This window comes from Pogona vitticeps, chromosome 5, assembly GCF_051106095.1.
Source record: "Pogona vitticeps strain Pit_001003342236 chromosome 5, PviZW2.1, whole genome shotgun sequence".
In the NCBI taxonomy this organism is placed as follows: Eukaryota; Metazoa; Chordata; class Lepidosauria; order Squamata; family Agamidae; genus Pogona; species Pogona vitticeps.
This window is the reverse complement of record NC_135787.1, coordinates 154,374,414-154,393,939: the sequence shown is the minus strand read 5'-3', so window position 1 is coordinate 154,393,939 and position 19,526 is coordinate 154,374,414. Positions and strand designations below refer to the sequence as shown.

At 39.2% G+C, this 19,526-nt stretch overlaps 1 protein-coding gene across 3 annotated transcripts in view; it reads left to right on the top strand.

Moving 5' to 3' along the window:
- The window catches only part of POC1B (POC1 centriolar protein B), a 38,118-nt gene extending 21,075 nt beyond the window's left edge, over nucleotides 1–17,043 (top strand). For 2 of the 3 annotated variants that reach the window (XM_073000292.2, XM_073000294.2), the window contains exons 11-13: nucleotides 12,410–12,472; nucleotides 14,275–14,514; nucleotides 16,763–17,043. In XM_073000292.2, coding sequence (XP_072856393.2) covers nucleotides 12,410–12,472; nucleotides 14,275–14,514; nucleotides 16,763–16,861 — 402 coding nt within the window. In that variant the 3' untranslated portion in view covers nucleotides 16,862–17,043. The remainder of the gene's footprint in view (nucleotides 1–12,409; nucleotides 12,473–14,274; nucleotides 14,515–16,762) is intronic. The other variant, XM_020777475.3, reaches the window with a different exon arrangement.
- Nucleotides 17,044–19,526: the final 2,483 nt, after the last annotated feature.

Sequence of the window (19,526 nt, the reverse complement as noted above, 5' to 3'; positions counted from 1 at the left end):
CCTTTTAATTACAGGGCTGCTGTCTCCATCTGAAGTAATCATGGAGCCCAGGAAGATAAAATTTGACACTGCCTCCATATCTTCCCCTTCTATTTCCCAGGAGGTGATGGGACCAGTGGCCATGATCTTAGTTTTTTTGATGTTGAGTTTCAGACCGTTTTTTGCACTCTCCTCTTTCACTCTCATTACAAGGTTCTTTAATTCCTCCTCACTTTCTGCCATCAGAGTGGTATCATCTGCATATCGGAGGTTGTTGATATTTCTTCCGGCAATCTTAATTCCGGCTTGGGTTTCTTCCAGTCCAGCCTTCCGCATGATGTATTCTGCATATAAGTTAAATAAGCTGGGGGATATATACAGCCTTGCCGTACTCCTTTCCCAATTTTGAACCACTCAGTTGTTCCATGACCAGTTCTAACTGTTGCTTCCTGTCCCACATATAGGTTTCTCAGGAGACAGATAAGGTGGTCAGGCACTCCCATTTCTTTAAGAACTTGCCATAGTTTGCTGTGGTCCACACAGTCAAAGGCTTTCGCATAGTCAATGAAGCAGAAGTAGATATTTTTCTGGAACTCTCTGGCTTTCTCCATAATCCAGCGCAAGTTAGCAATTTGGTCTCGAGTTCCTCTGCCTCTTCGGAATCCAGCTTGTACTTCTGGGAGTTCTCGGTCCACATACTGCTGAAGCCTACCTTGGAGGATTTTGAGCATAACCTTGCTAGCGTGCGAAATGAGTGCAATTGTACGGTAGTTGGAGCATTCTTTGGCACTGCCTTTCTTTGGGATTGGGATGTAGACTGATCTTTTCCAATCCTCTGGCCACTGTTGAGTTTTCCAAACTTGCTGGCATATTGAATGTAGCACCTTAACAGCATCATCTTTCAAGATTTTAAATAGTTCAACTGGAATGCCATCACCTCCACTGGCCTTGTTGTTAGCCAGGCTTTCTAAGGCCCACTTGACTTCGCTCTCCAGGATGTCTGGCTCAAGGTCAGCAACTACATTGTCTGGGTTTTTTTTTTTTTTGTATTTTTATTTTTTATAAGGGATAACAAAAAGGAAAAGGGAATTGGGATTGATGAGGAAGAGGGGAGACAATAACATACTTTCATCCATTCTGTACCTATTGCCATATCAAGATTTTAAATTATTCTATTTACTCTTTTCTGCCTTCTAGATTCAGTTCTCCTTTCAATATGTACTGTTCACAAGCTGCCTGTTGATTCTGTCCACTTGTTAAATAGATCCCATCTTTCTGTTGCCTTTTGCAAGGGATAGTCCTTCATGACTTCTGATAAAATGTCCATTTCGGCTATTTCCCGTATCTTTTCAATAAGATCTTCTTGTTTCGGTACTGTTGATCTTTTCCAATTTTTAGCATATAAAATTCTAGCTGCCGTAACTATGTATATAACTATATAATTCTTTGACTTATCTATATTTTCAGGTATCATACTCAATAAAAACAGTTCTGGGGTTAATGGCACTTTACAGAGCAATATTTGTTCCAACATTACATGTACTCTTTTCCAATATTGTTTCGCTACTCCACATGACCACCACATATGATAATAGCTTCCCACTTGTGATTCACATTTCCAACACTTATTTGATACATCTGTATACATCTTTGACAATTTTTCTGGGGTCATGTGCCATCTATAAAACATCTTATATATATTCTCTTTAAAGTTCACCGATCTTGTAAGCTTTATATTATTTTGCCATATTTTCAGCCATTGATCAATATCAATGTTATGCCCTATATTTTGTGCCCACTTAATCATACATTCCTTAACCATTTCATCTTGCATCTTATACATATTCTGGTTTCTCTTCAGACCGCATAAATCTTTCGCCTTTTACATGGTCTGGGTTGTCCGGGATATCCAAATCTTTCTGATATAATTCCTCTGTGTATTCTTGCCACCTCTTCTTGACGTCTTCTGCTTCTGTTAGGTCCCTCCCATTTTTGTCTTTTATCATGTTCATCTTTGCGCAAAATGTTCCTCTAATATGTCCAATTTTCCTGAACAGATCTCTGGTCTTTCCTTTTCTGTTATCTTCCTCTATTTCTTTGCATTGTTCATTTAAGAAGGCCCTCTTGTCTCTCCTTGCTATTCTTTGGAAGTCTGAATTCAAGTTTCTGTAACTTTCCCTATCTCCCTTGCATTTTGCTTCCCTTCTCCTCTCTGCTATTTCTAAGGCCTCGTTGGACAACCACTTTGCTTTCTTGCATTTCCTTTTCTTTGGGATGGTTTTCGTTGCTGCCTCCTAGACAATGTTACGAGCCTCTATCCAAAGTTCTTCAGGCACTCTGTCCACCAAATCTAGTTCCTTAAATCTGTTCTTTACTTCCACTGTGTATTCATAAGGGATTTGGTTTAGATTATACCTGAGTGGCCCAGTGGTTTTTCCTAATCTCTTCAGTCTAAGCTTGAATTTTGCTATGAGAAGCTGATGATCAGAACCGCAGTCAGCTCCAGGTCTTGTTTTTGCTGACTGTATAGAGCTTCTCCATCTTTGGCTGCAGAGAATATAATCAATCTGATTTCGATATTGCCCATCTGGTGATTTCCATGTATAGAGTCGCCTCTTGTGTTGTTGGAAAAGAGTGTTTGTGATGACCAGCTTATTCTCTTGACAAAACTCTATTAGCCTTTGTCCTGCTTCGTTCTGAACTCCAAGGCCAAACTTCCCTGTTGTTCCTTTTATCTCTTGGCTCCCTACTTTAGCATTCCAGTCCCCTAGAATGAGAAGAACATCTTTCTTTGGTGTCAGTTCTAGAAGGTGTTGTAAATCTTCATAGAATTGTTCAATTTCAGTCTCCTCAGCAATGCTGGTTGGTGCATAAACTTGGATTATTGTGATGTTGAATGGTCTGCCTTGGATTCGTATTGACATCATTCTATCATTTTTGAGATTGTATCCCATTACAGCTTTTCCCACTCTTTTGTTGACTATGAGGGCTACTCCATTCCTTCTACGGGATTCTTGCCCACAATAGTAGATATGATAATCATCTGAGCTGAATTCGCCCATTCCTGTCCATTTTAGTTCACTGATGCCCAGGATGTCGATGTTTATTCTTGCCATCTCCTGTTTGACCACCTCCAGCTTCCCAAGGTTCATAGATCTTACATTCCAGGTTCCTATGCAGTATTTTTCTTTGCAGCATTGGATTTTCCTTTCACTTCCAGGCACGTCCACAGCTGAGCGTCCTTTCGGCTTTGGCCCAACCACTTCATTAGCTCTGGAGCTACTTGTACTTGTCCTCCGCTCTTCCTCAGTAGCATGTTGGACGCCTTCCGACCTGAGGGGCCCATCTTCCAGCGTCATATCTTTTAGCCTTTTGTTTCTGATCATGGGGCGTTCTTGGCAAAGATACTGGAGTGGCTTGCCATTTCCTACTCCAGGTGGATTGCGTTTAGTCGGAACTCTCCACTATGTCCTGTCCATCTTGGGTGTCCCTGCACGGCATAGCCCATAGTTTCTCTGAGTTACTCAAGCCCCTTCGCCACGACAAGGCAGCAATCCATGAATCCTATCCCTCTAGCACTTGTTTACTGTTCTAATTCCAGCGCTTCTGCAAGCAGAAATTAGGAAATAGCAGTTTGAAATCAATTAATAATGTGTAGCACTGTGTCCATTGATAGTCTTTGCAAGATGCTTTGTGTTCATGAGGGATTGCTTTGTGATACTGCATCAGGCATAGACATTCAAGGCCTTCTTTCTTTGTAATGTCATCTGATCTTTTACTTGTGAACTCTGACCTCATGGCTCCAGCACCAGTTCCGTCCTCAACACCTTTCTGTTTTGCTTCCCATATTTCTGGGAATCCAAGCTGCCACCACCATCGCCCAGCTGATTCTGAAGCATGCATAAAATGCCTCACAGCCATCAGCTCTCACATCCACTAACAACTGGTTCCTTCCTCTTCTTATGGAAAAGCAACATTATCAGAATGCTGGGCTCTGAGGAATGCAGAGACAGCCTTTCACACAGGAAATTACTACTCCAGCACTCTCAGAGAGTGCTTCTGTCACTCGGACTGTCTGCCCATAATGAGCTTCCTGCTGACCTACAAGATGATTTACTACAGCTCTAAATGCCTGTGCCAGCCAGTAAGCATAACGGCAGCTAATGAAGCTGGCAATCAGCAGTTCTGTAAATCTGTAACTGCCCTGTTTTTAAACTTGAATGTGATATGTCCATGTATATTTCACTGACCTTTTACATACTCCCTCAAGTACCATTGGTCAGTGAACTGTGCAGAGTTTACAAAGGGGAAAATACTCGTGCAAATCACTGGCTCATTTACAGATAGTTCTTTCTTTCTTATGTAAATAGATCACTGCCATGCAAATATTTTCCTTTAAGATTTTAAGACATTTACAGGTAGCCTAGACAGCTGGCCCACTGAAAGGAAACACAGAAACTTCAGCCTACCATCTTGATGCACTTGATGGGTTCTGACCTGAAGCCAAAAGCCTGCAGGATACTCCCTTCGTTAGCTACATTAGAAATCCATAGGGACCTGTGACAGCAGCATGGTATCCAATTCATGCAGAGTATGAGAGTGGCACAGCCTTGCAAATGGAGGATAACTATATATCCACAAGAGGAATGTTCACAGCCTCCAAAGAATTTTTTAAAATTTAATATCGTAAGATGGAGCTAAGTAAAAATCAATCAATCAATAAAATCCAATACCAGTGCCTATGACTGTTGTTGTTTAGTCCTTAAGTCATGTCCTACTCTTTGTGACCCCATGGACCAGAGCACTCCAGGCCTTCCTATCTTCCACTCCCTCCCGAAGTTTTGTCAGATTCATGTTGGTCGCTTCGGTGACACTGTCCAGCCATCTCATCCTCTGATGTCCCCTTCTCCTCTTCCCTTCACACTTTCCCAACATCAGGGTCTTTTCCAGGGAGTCTTCTCTTCTCATGAGATGGCCAAAGTATTGGAGCCTCAGCTTCAGGATCTGTCCTTCCAGTGAGCACTCAGGGTTGATTTCCTTCAGAATGGATCAGTTTGTTCTCTTTACAGTCCAGGGGACTTTCAGGAGCCTCCTCCAGCACCACAATTCAAAAGCATCAATTTTTCGGCAGTCAATTCTTCTTTATGGTCCAACTCTCACTTCCATACATCGCACTTACTCAGTCATTATTTGACATTAGTTTTCTAATACTATATGTGCGCAGTCAGATTTTAAACAGCAGAGGCAACAGCAATGAATATATTGGCTAGAGGCACATATGTTCTTAGCACGTGTTCTGGTCAGATCTACGCACATTAACAGAAGGATCATATGAGAAAATTGTTTATCCCCAATATATAATGTTTACTCCCAGGAAAGTGTGCTTAGAACTGTGTCCTGATTCTCATAAACTGCTGTTAAAGTAAAATAATAAATATGTGCTTAAAACTCATCCATTGTAATCAGTGACACTTTAAACTCTTGGTTGGCCATTATACTGTCAATGCAGACTTCACAGATTGTGCATAGTAAATGAACGGAAGAGGAATGAACTTATTTAAAGAAAAACAGTTGTGTCAAAATATCTTAGAAGCATGCTTGAGAGGCTCCCCCTTTGGCAGTATCTGCATTTTGAACTTACTCTGAGTTATTGAGTTGTTGATATTTTGGATTATGATAATGCATTGCTCCTTCATGGCCCTATGCTCGAGCCACAGTTAAAATATAGTACTTCCTTTCAGGCAAACTACATTTTTTATTGTGGATGACAGACCAAATCAAGTCTGAACTCCTTTTACAGTGGCGCCTTGACTTACGACCATCCCTACTTACAACCATTTCGAGTTACAACCAGCTCCGGCGCAAAATTTTGCTTCGACTTGCGGCCGGAGCTTCCACTTACGACCAGGAAAAGGCAGGGGAAAGGGGCAGGAAATTGAAATGTACTAACTTGTTGGTGGCGAAGAGGCTGCTTCTTTGTAGCTCTTTAGTCCCAACAGTTAGAGAAAGGGATACAGCAGCGGGGGGCGACGGGGGCATCCCTCGTCGCTCCTCGCTGCCCTCCACAGGGCCAATGTCACCGCTGCTGCTGGATCCCGGTTCTGAGCCTCAGCACGGGGGGTAGAGGGGGCCCTGATCCAGGCTCCTGGAGGAAGGGATTTGCTCTGTTTATTTTGGGGGGGGGGTTGTTTTTGTTTTGTTTTTTGCAGCCCCAGCAGGTTCCTATGGGGCTTATAGTGTTTTATTTTTATTTTATTTTATTGTCTTTGTTTGTTTGTTTGTTTGTTTGTTTGTTTGTTTGAGAGAGAGAGAGAGAGAGAGAGAGAGAGAGAGAGAGAGAGGCGGAACGGATTAATCACGATCCCATGTGTTCCTATGGGAATGCATGCTTCAGGTTACGTCGATCTTCTGGGATGGATTATGGTCGTAAGTCGAGGCACCACTGTATAAGCAACAATGATTTAAGTAGGGATACCATGCTTCAAGAACATTGTAAGAAGGAAAGGCTCACCGGAAAAAGCCAATAATGCTGGGGAAGCCAAAGGCAGCCAGAAAAGACAAAGACTTATTGTGAGATGTACTGTATTAACAAAGGAAGTCGTGGCCTTGATTTTGCAAGACCTAGGCAGGGCTATTAAGAATAGGATTTTTTGAAGGTCATTAATTCATAGGGTCACAATACGTCAGAGACAACAAGAACAACAGTCTTTTTTACTATTGTTGCTGTGTGCTATCAAGGTGCTTCTAACTTATGGTGACGGTTATGAATTAATGACCTTTAACAATCCTATTGTTGACAGCCCTGTTCAGGTCTGGCAAACTATAGACCATGATTTCCATCATTGACTTAGTTTATCTAGTCTTCCTCTTTTTCTACTGCCTTCCATTTTTCCTAGCATTATTTATTTTTACTGTGAGTATTGTCTTTTCATGATATCCAAAGTGTAATAGCTTCAGTTTAATCATTTTAGCTTATAGCAAGAGGACAGATTTCACTTAATCAGGAACCCAATTGTTTGCATTTCTGGCAGCCCATAGCCACTCTTCTTCTTTTCCTATCATATTTCCTAATGTTTAGTTATAATACTGTTTTTCTGGTTTCATCTTTAACATTCATGTTTCACATCATTGCCATTTGCTGACAACAGTGGGGTGTTATTTGCAAATCTAAAATATTCTTCTTTCTTAAAGTTTATTCTTCAAAACGAGAGGCCTATAAAAATCCTAAGTGTATCCATCCTTCTCTCTGACTCATAACTAACTTCTGTTCCTGGGTTCAAGCCTATTATGTCTTTCTCCTGGTTATAGTAAGCTCTTAGAGCCTCAAGCAGTTCAGTTGGCAGGATCTTCGCAAGCTTGTCCAGAATTGCTATTTTGCTTCTCCAGCTAACATATGTTTCCTCGTGATCAATGTCTGTTTGGGTGGGTTGGGAATAAGAAGGGGATTTTGTATCATGTGATTTTTTTAAAGACGTGTTATAACAGATTGAAATTTCCTTGAACCCGAGTTAACTCCCTTTCATTTCTTTTGGCTTCATTTCTGTCATTAACAAGAAATAAGGAGAGAGAATTGCTAATTTTAGTATTAAAGAGAATTACTTCCCTTTTTGGGTGGGTGAGGGAAATAATGAACAGCGTACTAGCAGCATATTTGATATTTTTTCCTAAGGTTAAGTCTCATGTTGTTTTTCCTATAGCACTTTGTAATTTGCTATATTGCTGCTTGCACTTCAACATTGTTGCCACCTTTTAATTTCACCTTGAAAGTTGCTGTCACATTAAACTTTATGTAAACTGCCTTTGTCTTGATAGACTTTAGCCTACTAAATTAAAGCTGGTGTGCCAGCTATGACCTATTTAAATTTATATTAGCTGTTGTAGGATTTGGCTGCTTGGAGAAAAAGGCAGAGAGTCTCCAATTACATATACAAGATTATTGTGGTGTTTTAAACATGCACTTGTTAGTGCTGTGTTGACAGAATAGACAGATGAGACAGACCAAGAAATTGTGCCTTGAGGATTTCTGTAGTGATGAAGGAAAACTGGATTTGCAGAATTGATGGATCTTTGAACTATTGAAAGACCAGGCACCAAGAGTTCATATTGACAGATTTTGTAAGGGACAAGCTTGGTGGCATATATCTAGTTTTGAACTGATCCACATTAGAGCCTTGTCATGACTTTTTAAAAAAGAATCTAAATGTAGTGGAGCATCCTATCTCCTGATTTTGCTGGCCTGCAGTGTTCATTTTTCAGAATGCACATTATTTCTTGAATCATTTCAAATATAACTTTTGAAAACAGATTAATATGAGCTATGCTTGCACTGCCAGTGTTTTATAGTATTTCTTTCGTTTCTGGGTGGTGTTCTTTCATGTTTTGTTGTCAAGTTGTGCAATAACTTATATATTTCTTGGCTTTAGCATATTTGTTTTGTTTTGTTGGCAGACTGGAAATAGTTTTGTAGGCATATGCCAAATTGCTTTGCCCAGTCACTTTCATTTCATTTTTGGGTTGTTTTATTCTCAGTGATGTTGTGATAGATATGCTCATTGTCTGCCCAACAACAAATGATAGGGAAAAACCCAGATACTTTCATAAGATATGGACTTCCTCTCTTTAGAGAAAGCTGGCTTTAGCCCTGTTTGTTGCAAAGCAATTTAGATATGTGTATTTCAAAAGTGGACACTAACAATTAAGTTAATATATAAGCAAATTGTCCCATTCTGACTCGTCTACCATCGCTAGAATATGGATTACTGCTTTTAGCATGTCCAAGTGGCTTGGGATTGCCCAGTGGACCTCCCTGCCCTTGCTGCATCCTTTGAGTTGAATTTTCCATGCCTTATGGTAGTCTACTTTTTAAGGTCCTCTCCATTCAAATCCTGATTAGGCACCTAAGCTATAGCTTAGATGTATCAGAGGAGCACATTATTTGCTTTATATTTTGATCATATTGTTATGAATCTACTTTACAGAAATTGTTTCTGAAAGTTTATTCCAGTGCCACTGGTTGGGGCTTCCAGGTTATTTTTTTCACTTGCCATGTATCAAGTCTGTTTAAAGATATTTGTGACTCACATAGTATCACCAAAGCATTGAGTAAACACAGAGTTCTGCTGGCTCTTTATGCCTCACATTGTGGGAAGGAGAATTAGTAAGTCAGGAGTCATTTGTTTTGTCCAATGGAAGCAATTACAGTATTCATATTTCTAGGAGATTTTGAAACATTGAAGTAGGTTTCCGACCAGTATGTTATGGAAGGCATTGAACAATATCATGCAAAGAATCTCCTTTTGGCCTATATATGTGCTGTTTCTATTCTTTTTTAGAACATAAGATGGCTCTTTTCATAAAATGGCTGAAGCCTGGTCCAGTATGGGTAACACGGAGAAGGCTGCTATTTTAGTGGAACATGTCCAAGGTTCACTTGGGAGTGAAGAAATATTTGGGTGGTTCTTTGAATCTCCAATGCAGCATTTTAGAAACATTGTTCTGGAGACCATGGTCTGTTTAGAGAGTTTGGCCTAGCTGCCCACAATTAAGTGTATTTTGAGTATCAAGTGGAGGAAAACCACAACTAAATGATTCAGCTAGGAATTAAAATGTTCAACCAGCACAGGTGAACTGCTTAGCTTAGAGTAGGTTCAATATTTGTCATTCCTCAGCTGTTACAAATGGAGAATCTAGACAACAAAGATGGTGTGTTCAATGTGTAAAGGGTGGTCTGGATGTGAAGGAAGGATTGGGAAGAGCAGCTGTGTCCTCTGTTATTTAAAGGCAAGACAGGAAGCTAGTGGGCTAGTGAAAGGGGATGAGGTTGTGAAACTGGTTTTGGAAAAACAACTTCTGCTAGAATTCTCCAGCCTAATTAGGTAGCATGGTGTCATCATGTAAGGCTTTGCTGTTGGGTCTAGCTGTGAGGTAATCCTTGGAATGTGCACACATATGGTGTAAAGAAACTCACTGCCAATTACACCTAGCTTGTTTTTATTTTCCATTTAAATAGTGCAAATGTTTCAGTGGTTTCAAGTTTGTTGTTCTACACACTTTAAGAGCTTCCTGTTGCAGCTCCTCACAGAGGATATTGAAGAGCTGCCTTCACTACATTTCTTTGCTTCTTTCTGTAGAACTCATATTGTTATTTTTGGTCTCCATGGTCTCTGTAAGAATATTTGTAGTTTGTGAAAATACTTGTATATGTTCCTTCCTGCAGTATTTATATCAAGAGTTGACTTTCTGGCAGAGAATTTCTCACCTTTGGAAACCCAAGGCCTTTGATTATTTTTGTCTCTGGTGGCATCTTTTAAAAAAAAAGAACATATGAAAAAGCAAAATTAAAAATTAAAAAAAATGTTTGCTTGTTTGGCAAATGCCACAAGAAATTGTCCAGCAAAAACTAAGTTTTAAACTTGAAATGTTTTTATGAGTTTTGGCATTATATTCAATAAAAACATTTCAGGTTTAAAACTTAGATTTTGCTGGACAATTTCTTGTGGCATTATATATATAGCAGCTAGGTTACTCTGAGCCCAAAAATGGAAGAATGGAGAAATACCAACAACAGAGGAGCTCTTAAAGAAGCTACTGGATATTGCAGAACTAGATATACTTTCAGAGGCAATGCAGGGTCAACTGAGACATTTTGTAAAGGAAAGCTGGAACCTGATATACAGTTGCGTCCAGAAAGAGACAAGAACATTGGTGAAGAAATTATTATGGCAAATCAGTACTTACAAAAACCCGTTGATATTAGATGACCTAGATGATGGTGAAATCTCTATCTATATATGTATATGAATGTCTTGCTTTAGTTCTCTTTTGTTATTTTTATTGTGTCTTACTCTGTTGTTTTGTATGTTTATTTGTATGTATGAATAATAATAATAAAATAGATTAAAAGAAAAACAGCAATCCAAACCTGGTATGCTTATGGGCAAAAAGCTGAACCATGTTCAATTTGCAAGTTTAAATGTAAGTTAAATATATGAAAAGGTAATGAATGGAAAAGCAATGGGCTGATATGTTCAATAATGTTGCTGTAATGAAATACAGTTCTTTTACCTCCAATATACTAAACATGGAGCATATCCTTAAAGAAGTGTTGGAAATAATCCCGCTTAAAACTCTGTATGATCAGTATTCCTTGCGTCCATCAGTAGTGGCGTAAGGAGGGCTTAATGAACAAGAAAAGAAGCTTTCCCAAAGCCTGATTTGAGTACTGTAAATACAGTGATCATCATTTTTTTTGTTTATTATGTACATACCCCACCTTTCCTCCACTGAATGTAAGGCAGCATGCATGTCTTTTCTCCCCATTTCCATTATGTCCTCACAATAACTCTGTGAGGTAAATCAGTCTCAGAGCCTCTGACTGGACTACAGTAGATGAAGCGTGTATTTCGATCCAGGCTTCCTGGATTAATCAGAACACCACACTAGCTGGGATCTCTAATCACATAGGTATACATTTTTTGCATTCAAACCCAGTTTTGTCTGCTTCAAAGACCATAGACCTACTTACTGCTCTGAGTATGGCTGAGAAGCGGCTGCTATCTGATGCCACAGTTGTGCTAAATTTAACACAGCTGTCATTCTTTACAAGTAAATAAAGGAAGCTGGCTGTACCCAAGCACAGCTGCAAAGGTAGCAACTGAGGAGCCGGGTTAATTTTCCCCTGCCTGTGTTATAGTAAAACCAAGTCACTGTGATTCTTTTTTCCCCTTGTTCCAGAATGACCTGGTGCCCTCTAAAAGCTTGGGCAGCTTTGGGTTAAATTAGTAAGAATAACAAAGTGAGTTACGAAAATGTCAGCTTCATTATTGAGAGAGCTGGTAATCCGGTTAGGCTTGCTGCTTGCGATTTGGGGGTCCTTGCATTGCCACAGATTTACAGCCCATTCCTAGGGCTTAAGCTACAAGAGCAGACTTCCTCGGTGACTTCCGCTGTTGCTGAAGCAGCGCCTTCCAAGGATTGCTCATCTTTTCCCTGCCTTTCAAAATTTGCTTGAGACTAACTGCTGGTAGCCTTGCAGCTCTTGTGCATTCCTCAGGCATGCGAAAACAATGCTGGTCCTATTCTGTCTCTTCCAAACCCATGCATACAGAGCAAACCCATGCATGCAGAGCAATCCTTAACCTGATCAAAAGTAGAACCGGAAACTGAACACATTAAGATGTCTTTTCATCATTTCTGTTTACAAGTTGCAAATATCAGTAACCGTTTACAAGTCTTAGGTTTGTAAAAACACTAGATTCCCCTCATTTTATGAATGTGCCATTGACTGAGTTTATAAGAAGAGTTCACTGGAACCTGTATAGAGTGTTTCAGAAACAGAGGCTAATTAAGACGTACCCCACCCAAAGTTGCTGCTGTACAGCTTGATAGTTCATTTTAATATTTTTTTATTTTTATTCATTTAAAAAAACAGTTAAAACATCCAATAAACAAATATCTAAATGGACAGTGCTTCCCACCACCACCTGGACTACTTGTGAGTAACAGCCTTTACCATTTACCATCGTGGAGTCCCATCTTCCTTCTATAATTTCGTTGACTTTTTCATGGGCTTTGCCCCTTCCTCTTTGTTAATACAAAATCAATAAATTCTCCCCCATATATCTATACATTTATCTTTGCCTGTTTCCCCCTTTCCTAACTTTTATATTACATGTAAGCTTAGCATTGATAACTGTATAACAAACTTCCTGTCTAAATTTATGGACATAAATAGTTCTGTGAAATATTGTCTGAAATTCTATTGCTCAGCATAATAAATTGCAACTAAATTAGGCCAATTGAATCAACAACATTTATGGAAGATTTACTCTAGTTGTGACATTACACTGAGCAACAGGATTTCAGCCAAAAAATACATTTACATCGTAATTTCTTTCTTCTAGATCCACATTTTTTTTCATACAGCATTCAGATAATAGTGCTCTTGAAAGTAGCATTCTTGCCCTAGTCTCTGTAAAGTGCTATGTACATAGATGACAATAATACCCCTTAATTCTTTAAGTAAATTTTAATGTACTCCAGGAAATATTTCTTCAAGATTTTCTAGTTCCGTTCTGTACACATCTATTCAAAAATAAGTGCATTGAGTTCAATATGATTTCATCCCAGGTAAATAGTTCAATGAGTTGTGTATTTGGCTATAGAGCCTGAGGTCTGGCATTGAATTCCCCACTGTTCTCCTAGGGGAAGAGACAGAGACAGCCTGTGTAACTTTGGGCAAGCTACACAAATCCAGGGGAGTCCCAGAAGGGGAGAGTGAGTTGCTTTAAGTTGAACCTGAAAATGTGTAATTACGTTTATTACAGATATAAAGGATTGTACTCTAATTCTTAATAAATGTGTTTAATGAACTGTCAGTATTACATTTCAGGTTTATTAAGTATAAAGTATTTTTTAAACTATATTGAATGCCATGAAGTGATTAAGAAAATTCTGCATATGTAATCGACCTGGGAGCTGACTGTCCTATTTTTAAAGTGCATGCCTCACCAATGTCATGATTCATTAGAAAGACTATCTTCAAATCCTTGTTTGTCATGAGATCATTCTGGTATTCCACAGGAAGCTGTCAAATATGCTTTATGTGTGTGAAGGCTGGCCAAAGATTAAAGGCAGATGGCCTTTGAGTTGAGTTTTATAGCATGAACTTTCTTCAGAGCACCATAAATTATTTGCTTATTTGCAGGCAAAATTAACACAACTGGTAAACTTTAAGAGATGCATGTACCCAGCTAAGAATGTACTTTTGTGTTAGCACCATTTCAAATGTTGCCACTTGCTTATAGAACCTGCCGAAGCTGTTCCCATGTAACAATGGTCAATATAAGACAGAGGCTCCTCAGAGTTTGGACTATGATTGCTATCATTGGTGACTGTTGGTCATGCTTACTGGAGGAGCTACTTGTTGCCCAATATAAAGGCTATAATTCTTCTAACCATGGGTAAGATCCAATGGTGGATGCACCCAAACATGCTGCACAATATACTGAATAGACAGCAGTTAATGTTGTGGATCTTATGGACACTCATTCCTGTGGTCTCCATATCACTAACCACCAGAGACATTAAATTAATCAGATAAAAAAACAGCTCCTGGCTAATTATAACAGTATAATGGACTGTGATAAACCTTCCATATTTTGAGTAGAAGTGCAAGTGAAATTACTATTACTTTGGAATTGATTTCTCAAGAGGAAAAAGTAAGTATTCATGGCTAAACACTGTATTTTTTTAACCTTACCATAAATGTGTTCTGTGTTTTATTTTTAAATGAAGGCAAAGCCAAGTCCTCCATTAGCAACTCCTTTTGCACATCAAGATGGAGTGAAAAATAAAGGTTCGCAGCATCCTTCAGCTTTATGCCCTCCAATGGCAAAAACTAATCTGGAGGGTGAAAACAGATATATTATGCACACTGTTGACAAGTCAGGCACCATGGACGAGGCTGTCAGCATTTCACCGGTTCTGACTAATGCCTTGGAGCACATCGTGGAACAACTTGACATTCTGACTCTTGTGAGTGAATTCCCAACACCATTGCATCGGCTGAAGTGCCATTTTTCTGCTGGCCCTTTTATTCAGCAATCTTTACTTTTTTTTTTTTTTATGAAAATCTAAAAATGACCCAGAAGGTTCAGGAGCAGGGAGTGCAAAAGGAAGATCTCTGTGTGTGAGAAGGGAAGGTGCCCAAAGACTAGGCTTCTGTCCCATACTGGAAATCACCTGTTTAACATCTACTTACCTATTTGCTTACTTGATTGTTGTAAGGGTTTGCATCCTGTCCTTCAAAAACATTCCTGGGGTAAATTCTGTGCCTCTCAGTTCATTTATGAGCTTGTTTGCCTAAGGCTTCACTCACTTTCTTTGCCTCAAGCTTTATTAGTCATTAATGGATAATAATACTCTCTACAGAGTTGTAACAATTACCAAGATAAGGTTTATGAAGAAGGATTTTAAACAGTCAATTAAAATGTTTTCATACTCTACAACTTTGCAGAAGTCTGTTTGAAATTCTAAAGAATAGTAAGAACTTACATTTTAATGGAAGCCCGTGTTCTTTTTTGTTAGACAGAAATGCTGTCATTTTTTTAAATTCTCAGTTACAGTAATATATCAACCTTACTACCAAATGTGTCCTGTCGAGAGATAAGATTGAAAAACTAAACTCTTGGAATCATTGATAAATTAATCAGCTGAAGCTGACTTATATACTGTTTTAAACCAAGCAACCTTACAAGTGAAGTCCTTTGACACCCTTTTTTTTAGCAAAATGTGTGCAATGGAATTATTACTCTTTCTGCCATCTTCATTCCTAAATTAGTATTAGAGCATTGACCCACTTGTAACTGTCCTTCTGAAACATGCCTTACACCAATGGTCCCCAGTCTTGGGTCCCAAGATGTTCTTGGACTATATCTCCCAGAAGCCTTCACCACTAGCTGTGCTGGCCAGGATTTCTGGGAGTTGCAGTCCAAAAACATCTGGGGACCTAAGGTTGGGAACCACTGCCTTACACAATGTGGTTGGATCTACACAAAGATTTCTTCTTAATTAACTTTATTACATAACACATGATACAGGTGCTTTATTGTATAATCAAGATTATATTGAAAAGCTATTGTATCACAGAAATGTTGAGTTGTAATACAAAGACGTATTTTAAAAAAATATGTTGAGCCAAACCATGGTTTAAGCTACTAGAATTTATTTGCTAGGTTTCAAAGAAGCCCCTATATAAGCAGAAATCAATTTCAAGTGTGTTGGTGGGGTCACCCATTCCCTTCTCTGTTGCAACCACCATGACACATCACATGTTGTTCTTCATAACTATTCAAAGATGGCAGCCGTTCAGAGGGAAGTGGGCTGAAAATATTCTGACGTGTGTGGGACACCACACCTGGTTCTCTGGATCTTCCCTTTCCAAAAGGGAACCCTCAACACTTTCCACAGTGATCTATCATAAATAAAGTAGCTCCCTGGAGTATTTTCTCTTTATAGCAGTAACACCAACCTATGTGAATATGTGTCATAAATCACTGCTACCAAATAGGGATACTGCTAAAGTAAATATTTAGTGCTAGGGTGCCAGCTTTAGATCACTTCTCTAATTCTGTATTTTTGATGCTCAGAATTTTATCTATGACATCAGGGATGGGCAATTGCCAGAGGTTTGGGAGCTGCACACACCCATCTGGACGTCAGAGGTCGTCATCTACTCTGTGTCCCTCAGCTTTCCCCTTTTAATTTATTTTTTCCTGAAAAAGGCAATGCCATGTTTTTTGTTCCCACCTCCACTCCATTTTTACATTCAGGAGGTACCTCATACAGCTCAGGCAGGGCCAGAAACATAGTAAAACTTCCTCCGACTTTCTCAGTTCAAAAATTTTAAAAATTGGTAGTGTCAGGAGACATGAGAGTGCCAAGGGGCATCTCTGGGCAACTAGGGGCTGCGTTTGGGCCCCTAAGAGATACATGCTGCCCATATTTTGCTAGCCCTTGACTTATACTGATATCAACTGTATGTTGAAAACATGAGGATAAATATTTATTTCTGACACTGTATTTATAAATGAAGTATGTTTTACAGCACAGGCTATTTCCAAAAATAAATTTTGATAGTTTCTGTAAGATACTGATCGTTTACAAATTATGGAATATTTGGACCAAATTGTGAATCTCACTGATGTATTAAAAGGCATTAATTTGCAACTAAAATGATGAATATGCAGCTGTCAATAATAAGCCTTTGTTTTCCTTCCAATAGACTGTCTCAGTCTTGGAGCAGCGCTTGACTTTGACAGAAGATAAGCTGAAAGAGTGCCTAGAGAACCAACAGAAGCTGTTACTTTCTGTCCAACAATAAGAATAATCAATAAATGTGCTGGTGAACAGTTTTTAATACATTATTGGGGAAACAGTGGGTGACGATCCTAACGTGGAATAAAATATGCCTCTTTTAAAATAAGTTTTCTAAAGATCATTGATAACATTGTAAATAAGGTTTATTTTTGTCATTTTATTAAATCTATATTACTTTTTTCTCAATCTCCTGCCTATTCATCTGTGTTCTAATGCTTATTCATCTTTGACATGCTGGTCCAAAACTCTGTGAAGTGCCAGTGTGTGTGCATAGTTTTGTACAGGTGCTGCACAGTAATGGTGCACTGTACCATACAGACACTTTACCATTCCTGTCCCATGTACAATGATATTTGTCTTCTCATTCATAGTGTTATTTCTTTCATGAAAAAGATCAGGTTGTTCTGTTAAGAGCAGAAACAATGCAGCTTGAGTGGCTCCTTTCTTTCTCTGGTTTGCCATGGGGGAAGTTGGAGGACGAAAATTATACGCAAGTGTGGAACAGTGGCCACGACGTCCCTGAGATGACTGAGGGATTGGAGAGGAAGGTGATCAATTAGGGACTCGATGGATAGCAAATGTACATGACCAGTAAAATGGCACTTGCAAGAGGGAAAGATAAGCCTTGAAATCCATACCATTAACAACTTGTTCATCAGTATCCTAGTAGGATAGAAACTTGATTTTGTTTGTCATTTTGTTTTCAGAAAAGAAATCTGAAATGTACACATACTACAAGATTCTAGATAGCACATCTAGATAGTCTCATCCATCCATCTTTGCAGACATATTCCTATTTTGATTTTTCCTGCTGGTCTTAAAAGAGTCAGCAAGTACTATACAGGAAAGAAAACAAGGAAATTTGGGATTTCCTTTACACTTGAAGTGGGGATTGATCTACAGTATATGTTCTATATGCAGTAATACACTATAGTAAATCCAGGGCTTGCAGGATTGAAGCCCTTGACTTTCTGAACAACAGGGATTATGATATCATCCACTTCACAGGCTTCTTTGTTCCTTTTGAGCTGTGCTACAATCCTCACAGTAGATGGGGAAGAAATGGACATTTCTAGTAACAGTATAATGTTGCAAGCTGTCTTCTTGTAGTGGAAAGTATTTGAGAGTGATTTGTCTTGCACAAGCAATTAAGAACCATAAACTTTACAAAAGACCTGATTCTCATCAGCAGATTAGGACCAATCTAGCTGTCTGGCTTTTTGGAGCAAGATATGGAGACTTGCACACCTGCACTTCCAGATTTGCACTGTACTTCTGTCTATGAGAAAATTTGATTGATTGTTATTATTCTGAAGTAACACAACTTGAAAATGAATGATTTGCAGTGGAGAAATGGAAAGAAATATTTATATCTTCCATTTTGCCACTACCTTTCTTTGGTAACTTTACCTTCAGCCAGCTGTCTTGCTACATGCAATAGTCAGAAACAATTCTGAGAGGAGTTTGTAACTACGGACCTGTAGAAGATAAGGGACTGCTTAGAGGGGATTGTAGAGAAAAAGCAATGGGATTGAAATTTTAAGAAGCTACTCACCTGCCTTTTGTCTGCTGTGGGTTACCCTTTTGTAAAGCTGCTTTGCCTAGAAGAAGCAGTCACTAATTGTTTTAATTGCATTTTAATGTGTAACATGGAATCCAGTCCTTTCTCAGTCCTTTATAACAATTAACTATCTCTAGTTTACAATACACAGAGGAATTATATCAGAAAGCTTTGGATATCCCGGACAACCCAGACAATATAGTTGCTGACCTTGAGCCAGACATCCTGGAGAGTGAAGTCAAGTGGGCCTTAGAAAGCCTGGCTAACAAAAAGGCCAGTGGAGGTGATGACATTCCAGTTGAACTACAGTATTTAAAATCTTAAAAGATGATGCTGTTAAGGTGCTACATTCAATATGCCAGCAAGTTTGGAAAACTCAATAGTGGCCAGAGGATTGGAAAAGATCAGTCTACATCCCAATCCCAAAGAAAGGCAGTGCCAAAGAATGCTCCAACTACCGTACAATTGCACTCATTTCACACGCTAGCAAGGTTATGCTCAAAATCCTACAAGGTAGGCTTCAGCAGTATGTGGACCGAGAACTCCCACAAGTACAAGCTGGATTCCGAGGGGGCAGAGGAACTAGAGACCAAATTGCTAACATGTGCTGGATTATGGAAAAAGCCAGAGAGTTCCAGAAAAATATCTACTACTGCTTCATTGACTATGCAAAAGCCTTTGACTGTGTCGACCACAGCAAACTATGGCAAGTCCTTAAAGAAATGGGAGTGCCTGACCACCTTGTCTATCTCCTGAGAAACCTATATGTGGGACAGGAAGCAACAGTTAGAACTGGATATGGAACAACTCATTGGTTCAAAATTGGGAAAGGAGTACGACAAGGCTGTATATTGTCTCCCTGCTTGTTTAACTTATATGCAGAATACATCATGCGTAAGGCTGGACTGGAGGAATCCCAAGCCGGAATTAAGATTGCCGGAAGAAATATCAACAACCTCCGATATGCAGATGATACCACTCTGATGGCAGAAAGTGAGGAGGAATTAAAGAACCTTGTAATGAGGGTGAAAGAGGAGAGTGCAAAAATGGTCTGAAACTCAACATCAAAAAAACTAAGATCATGGCCACTGGTCCCATCACCTCCTGA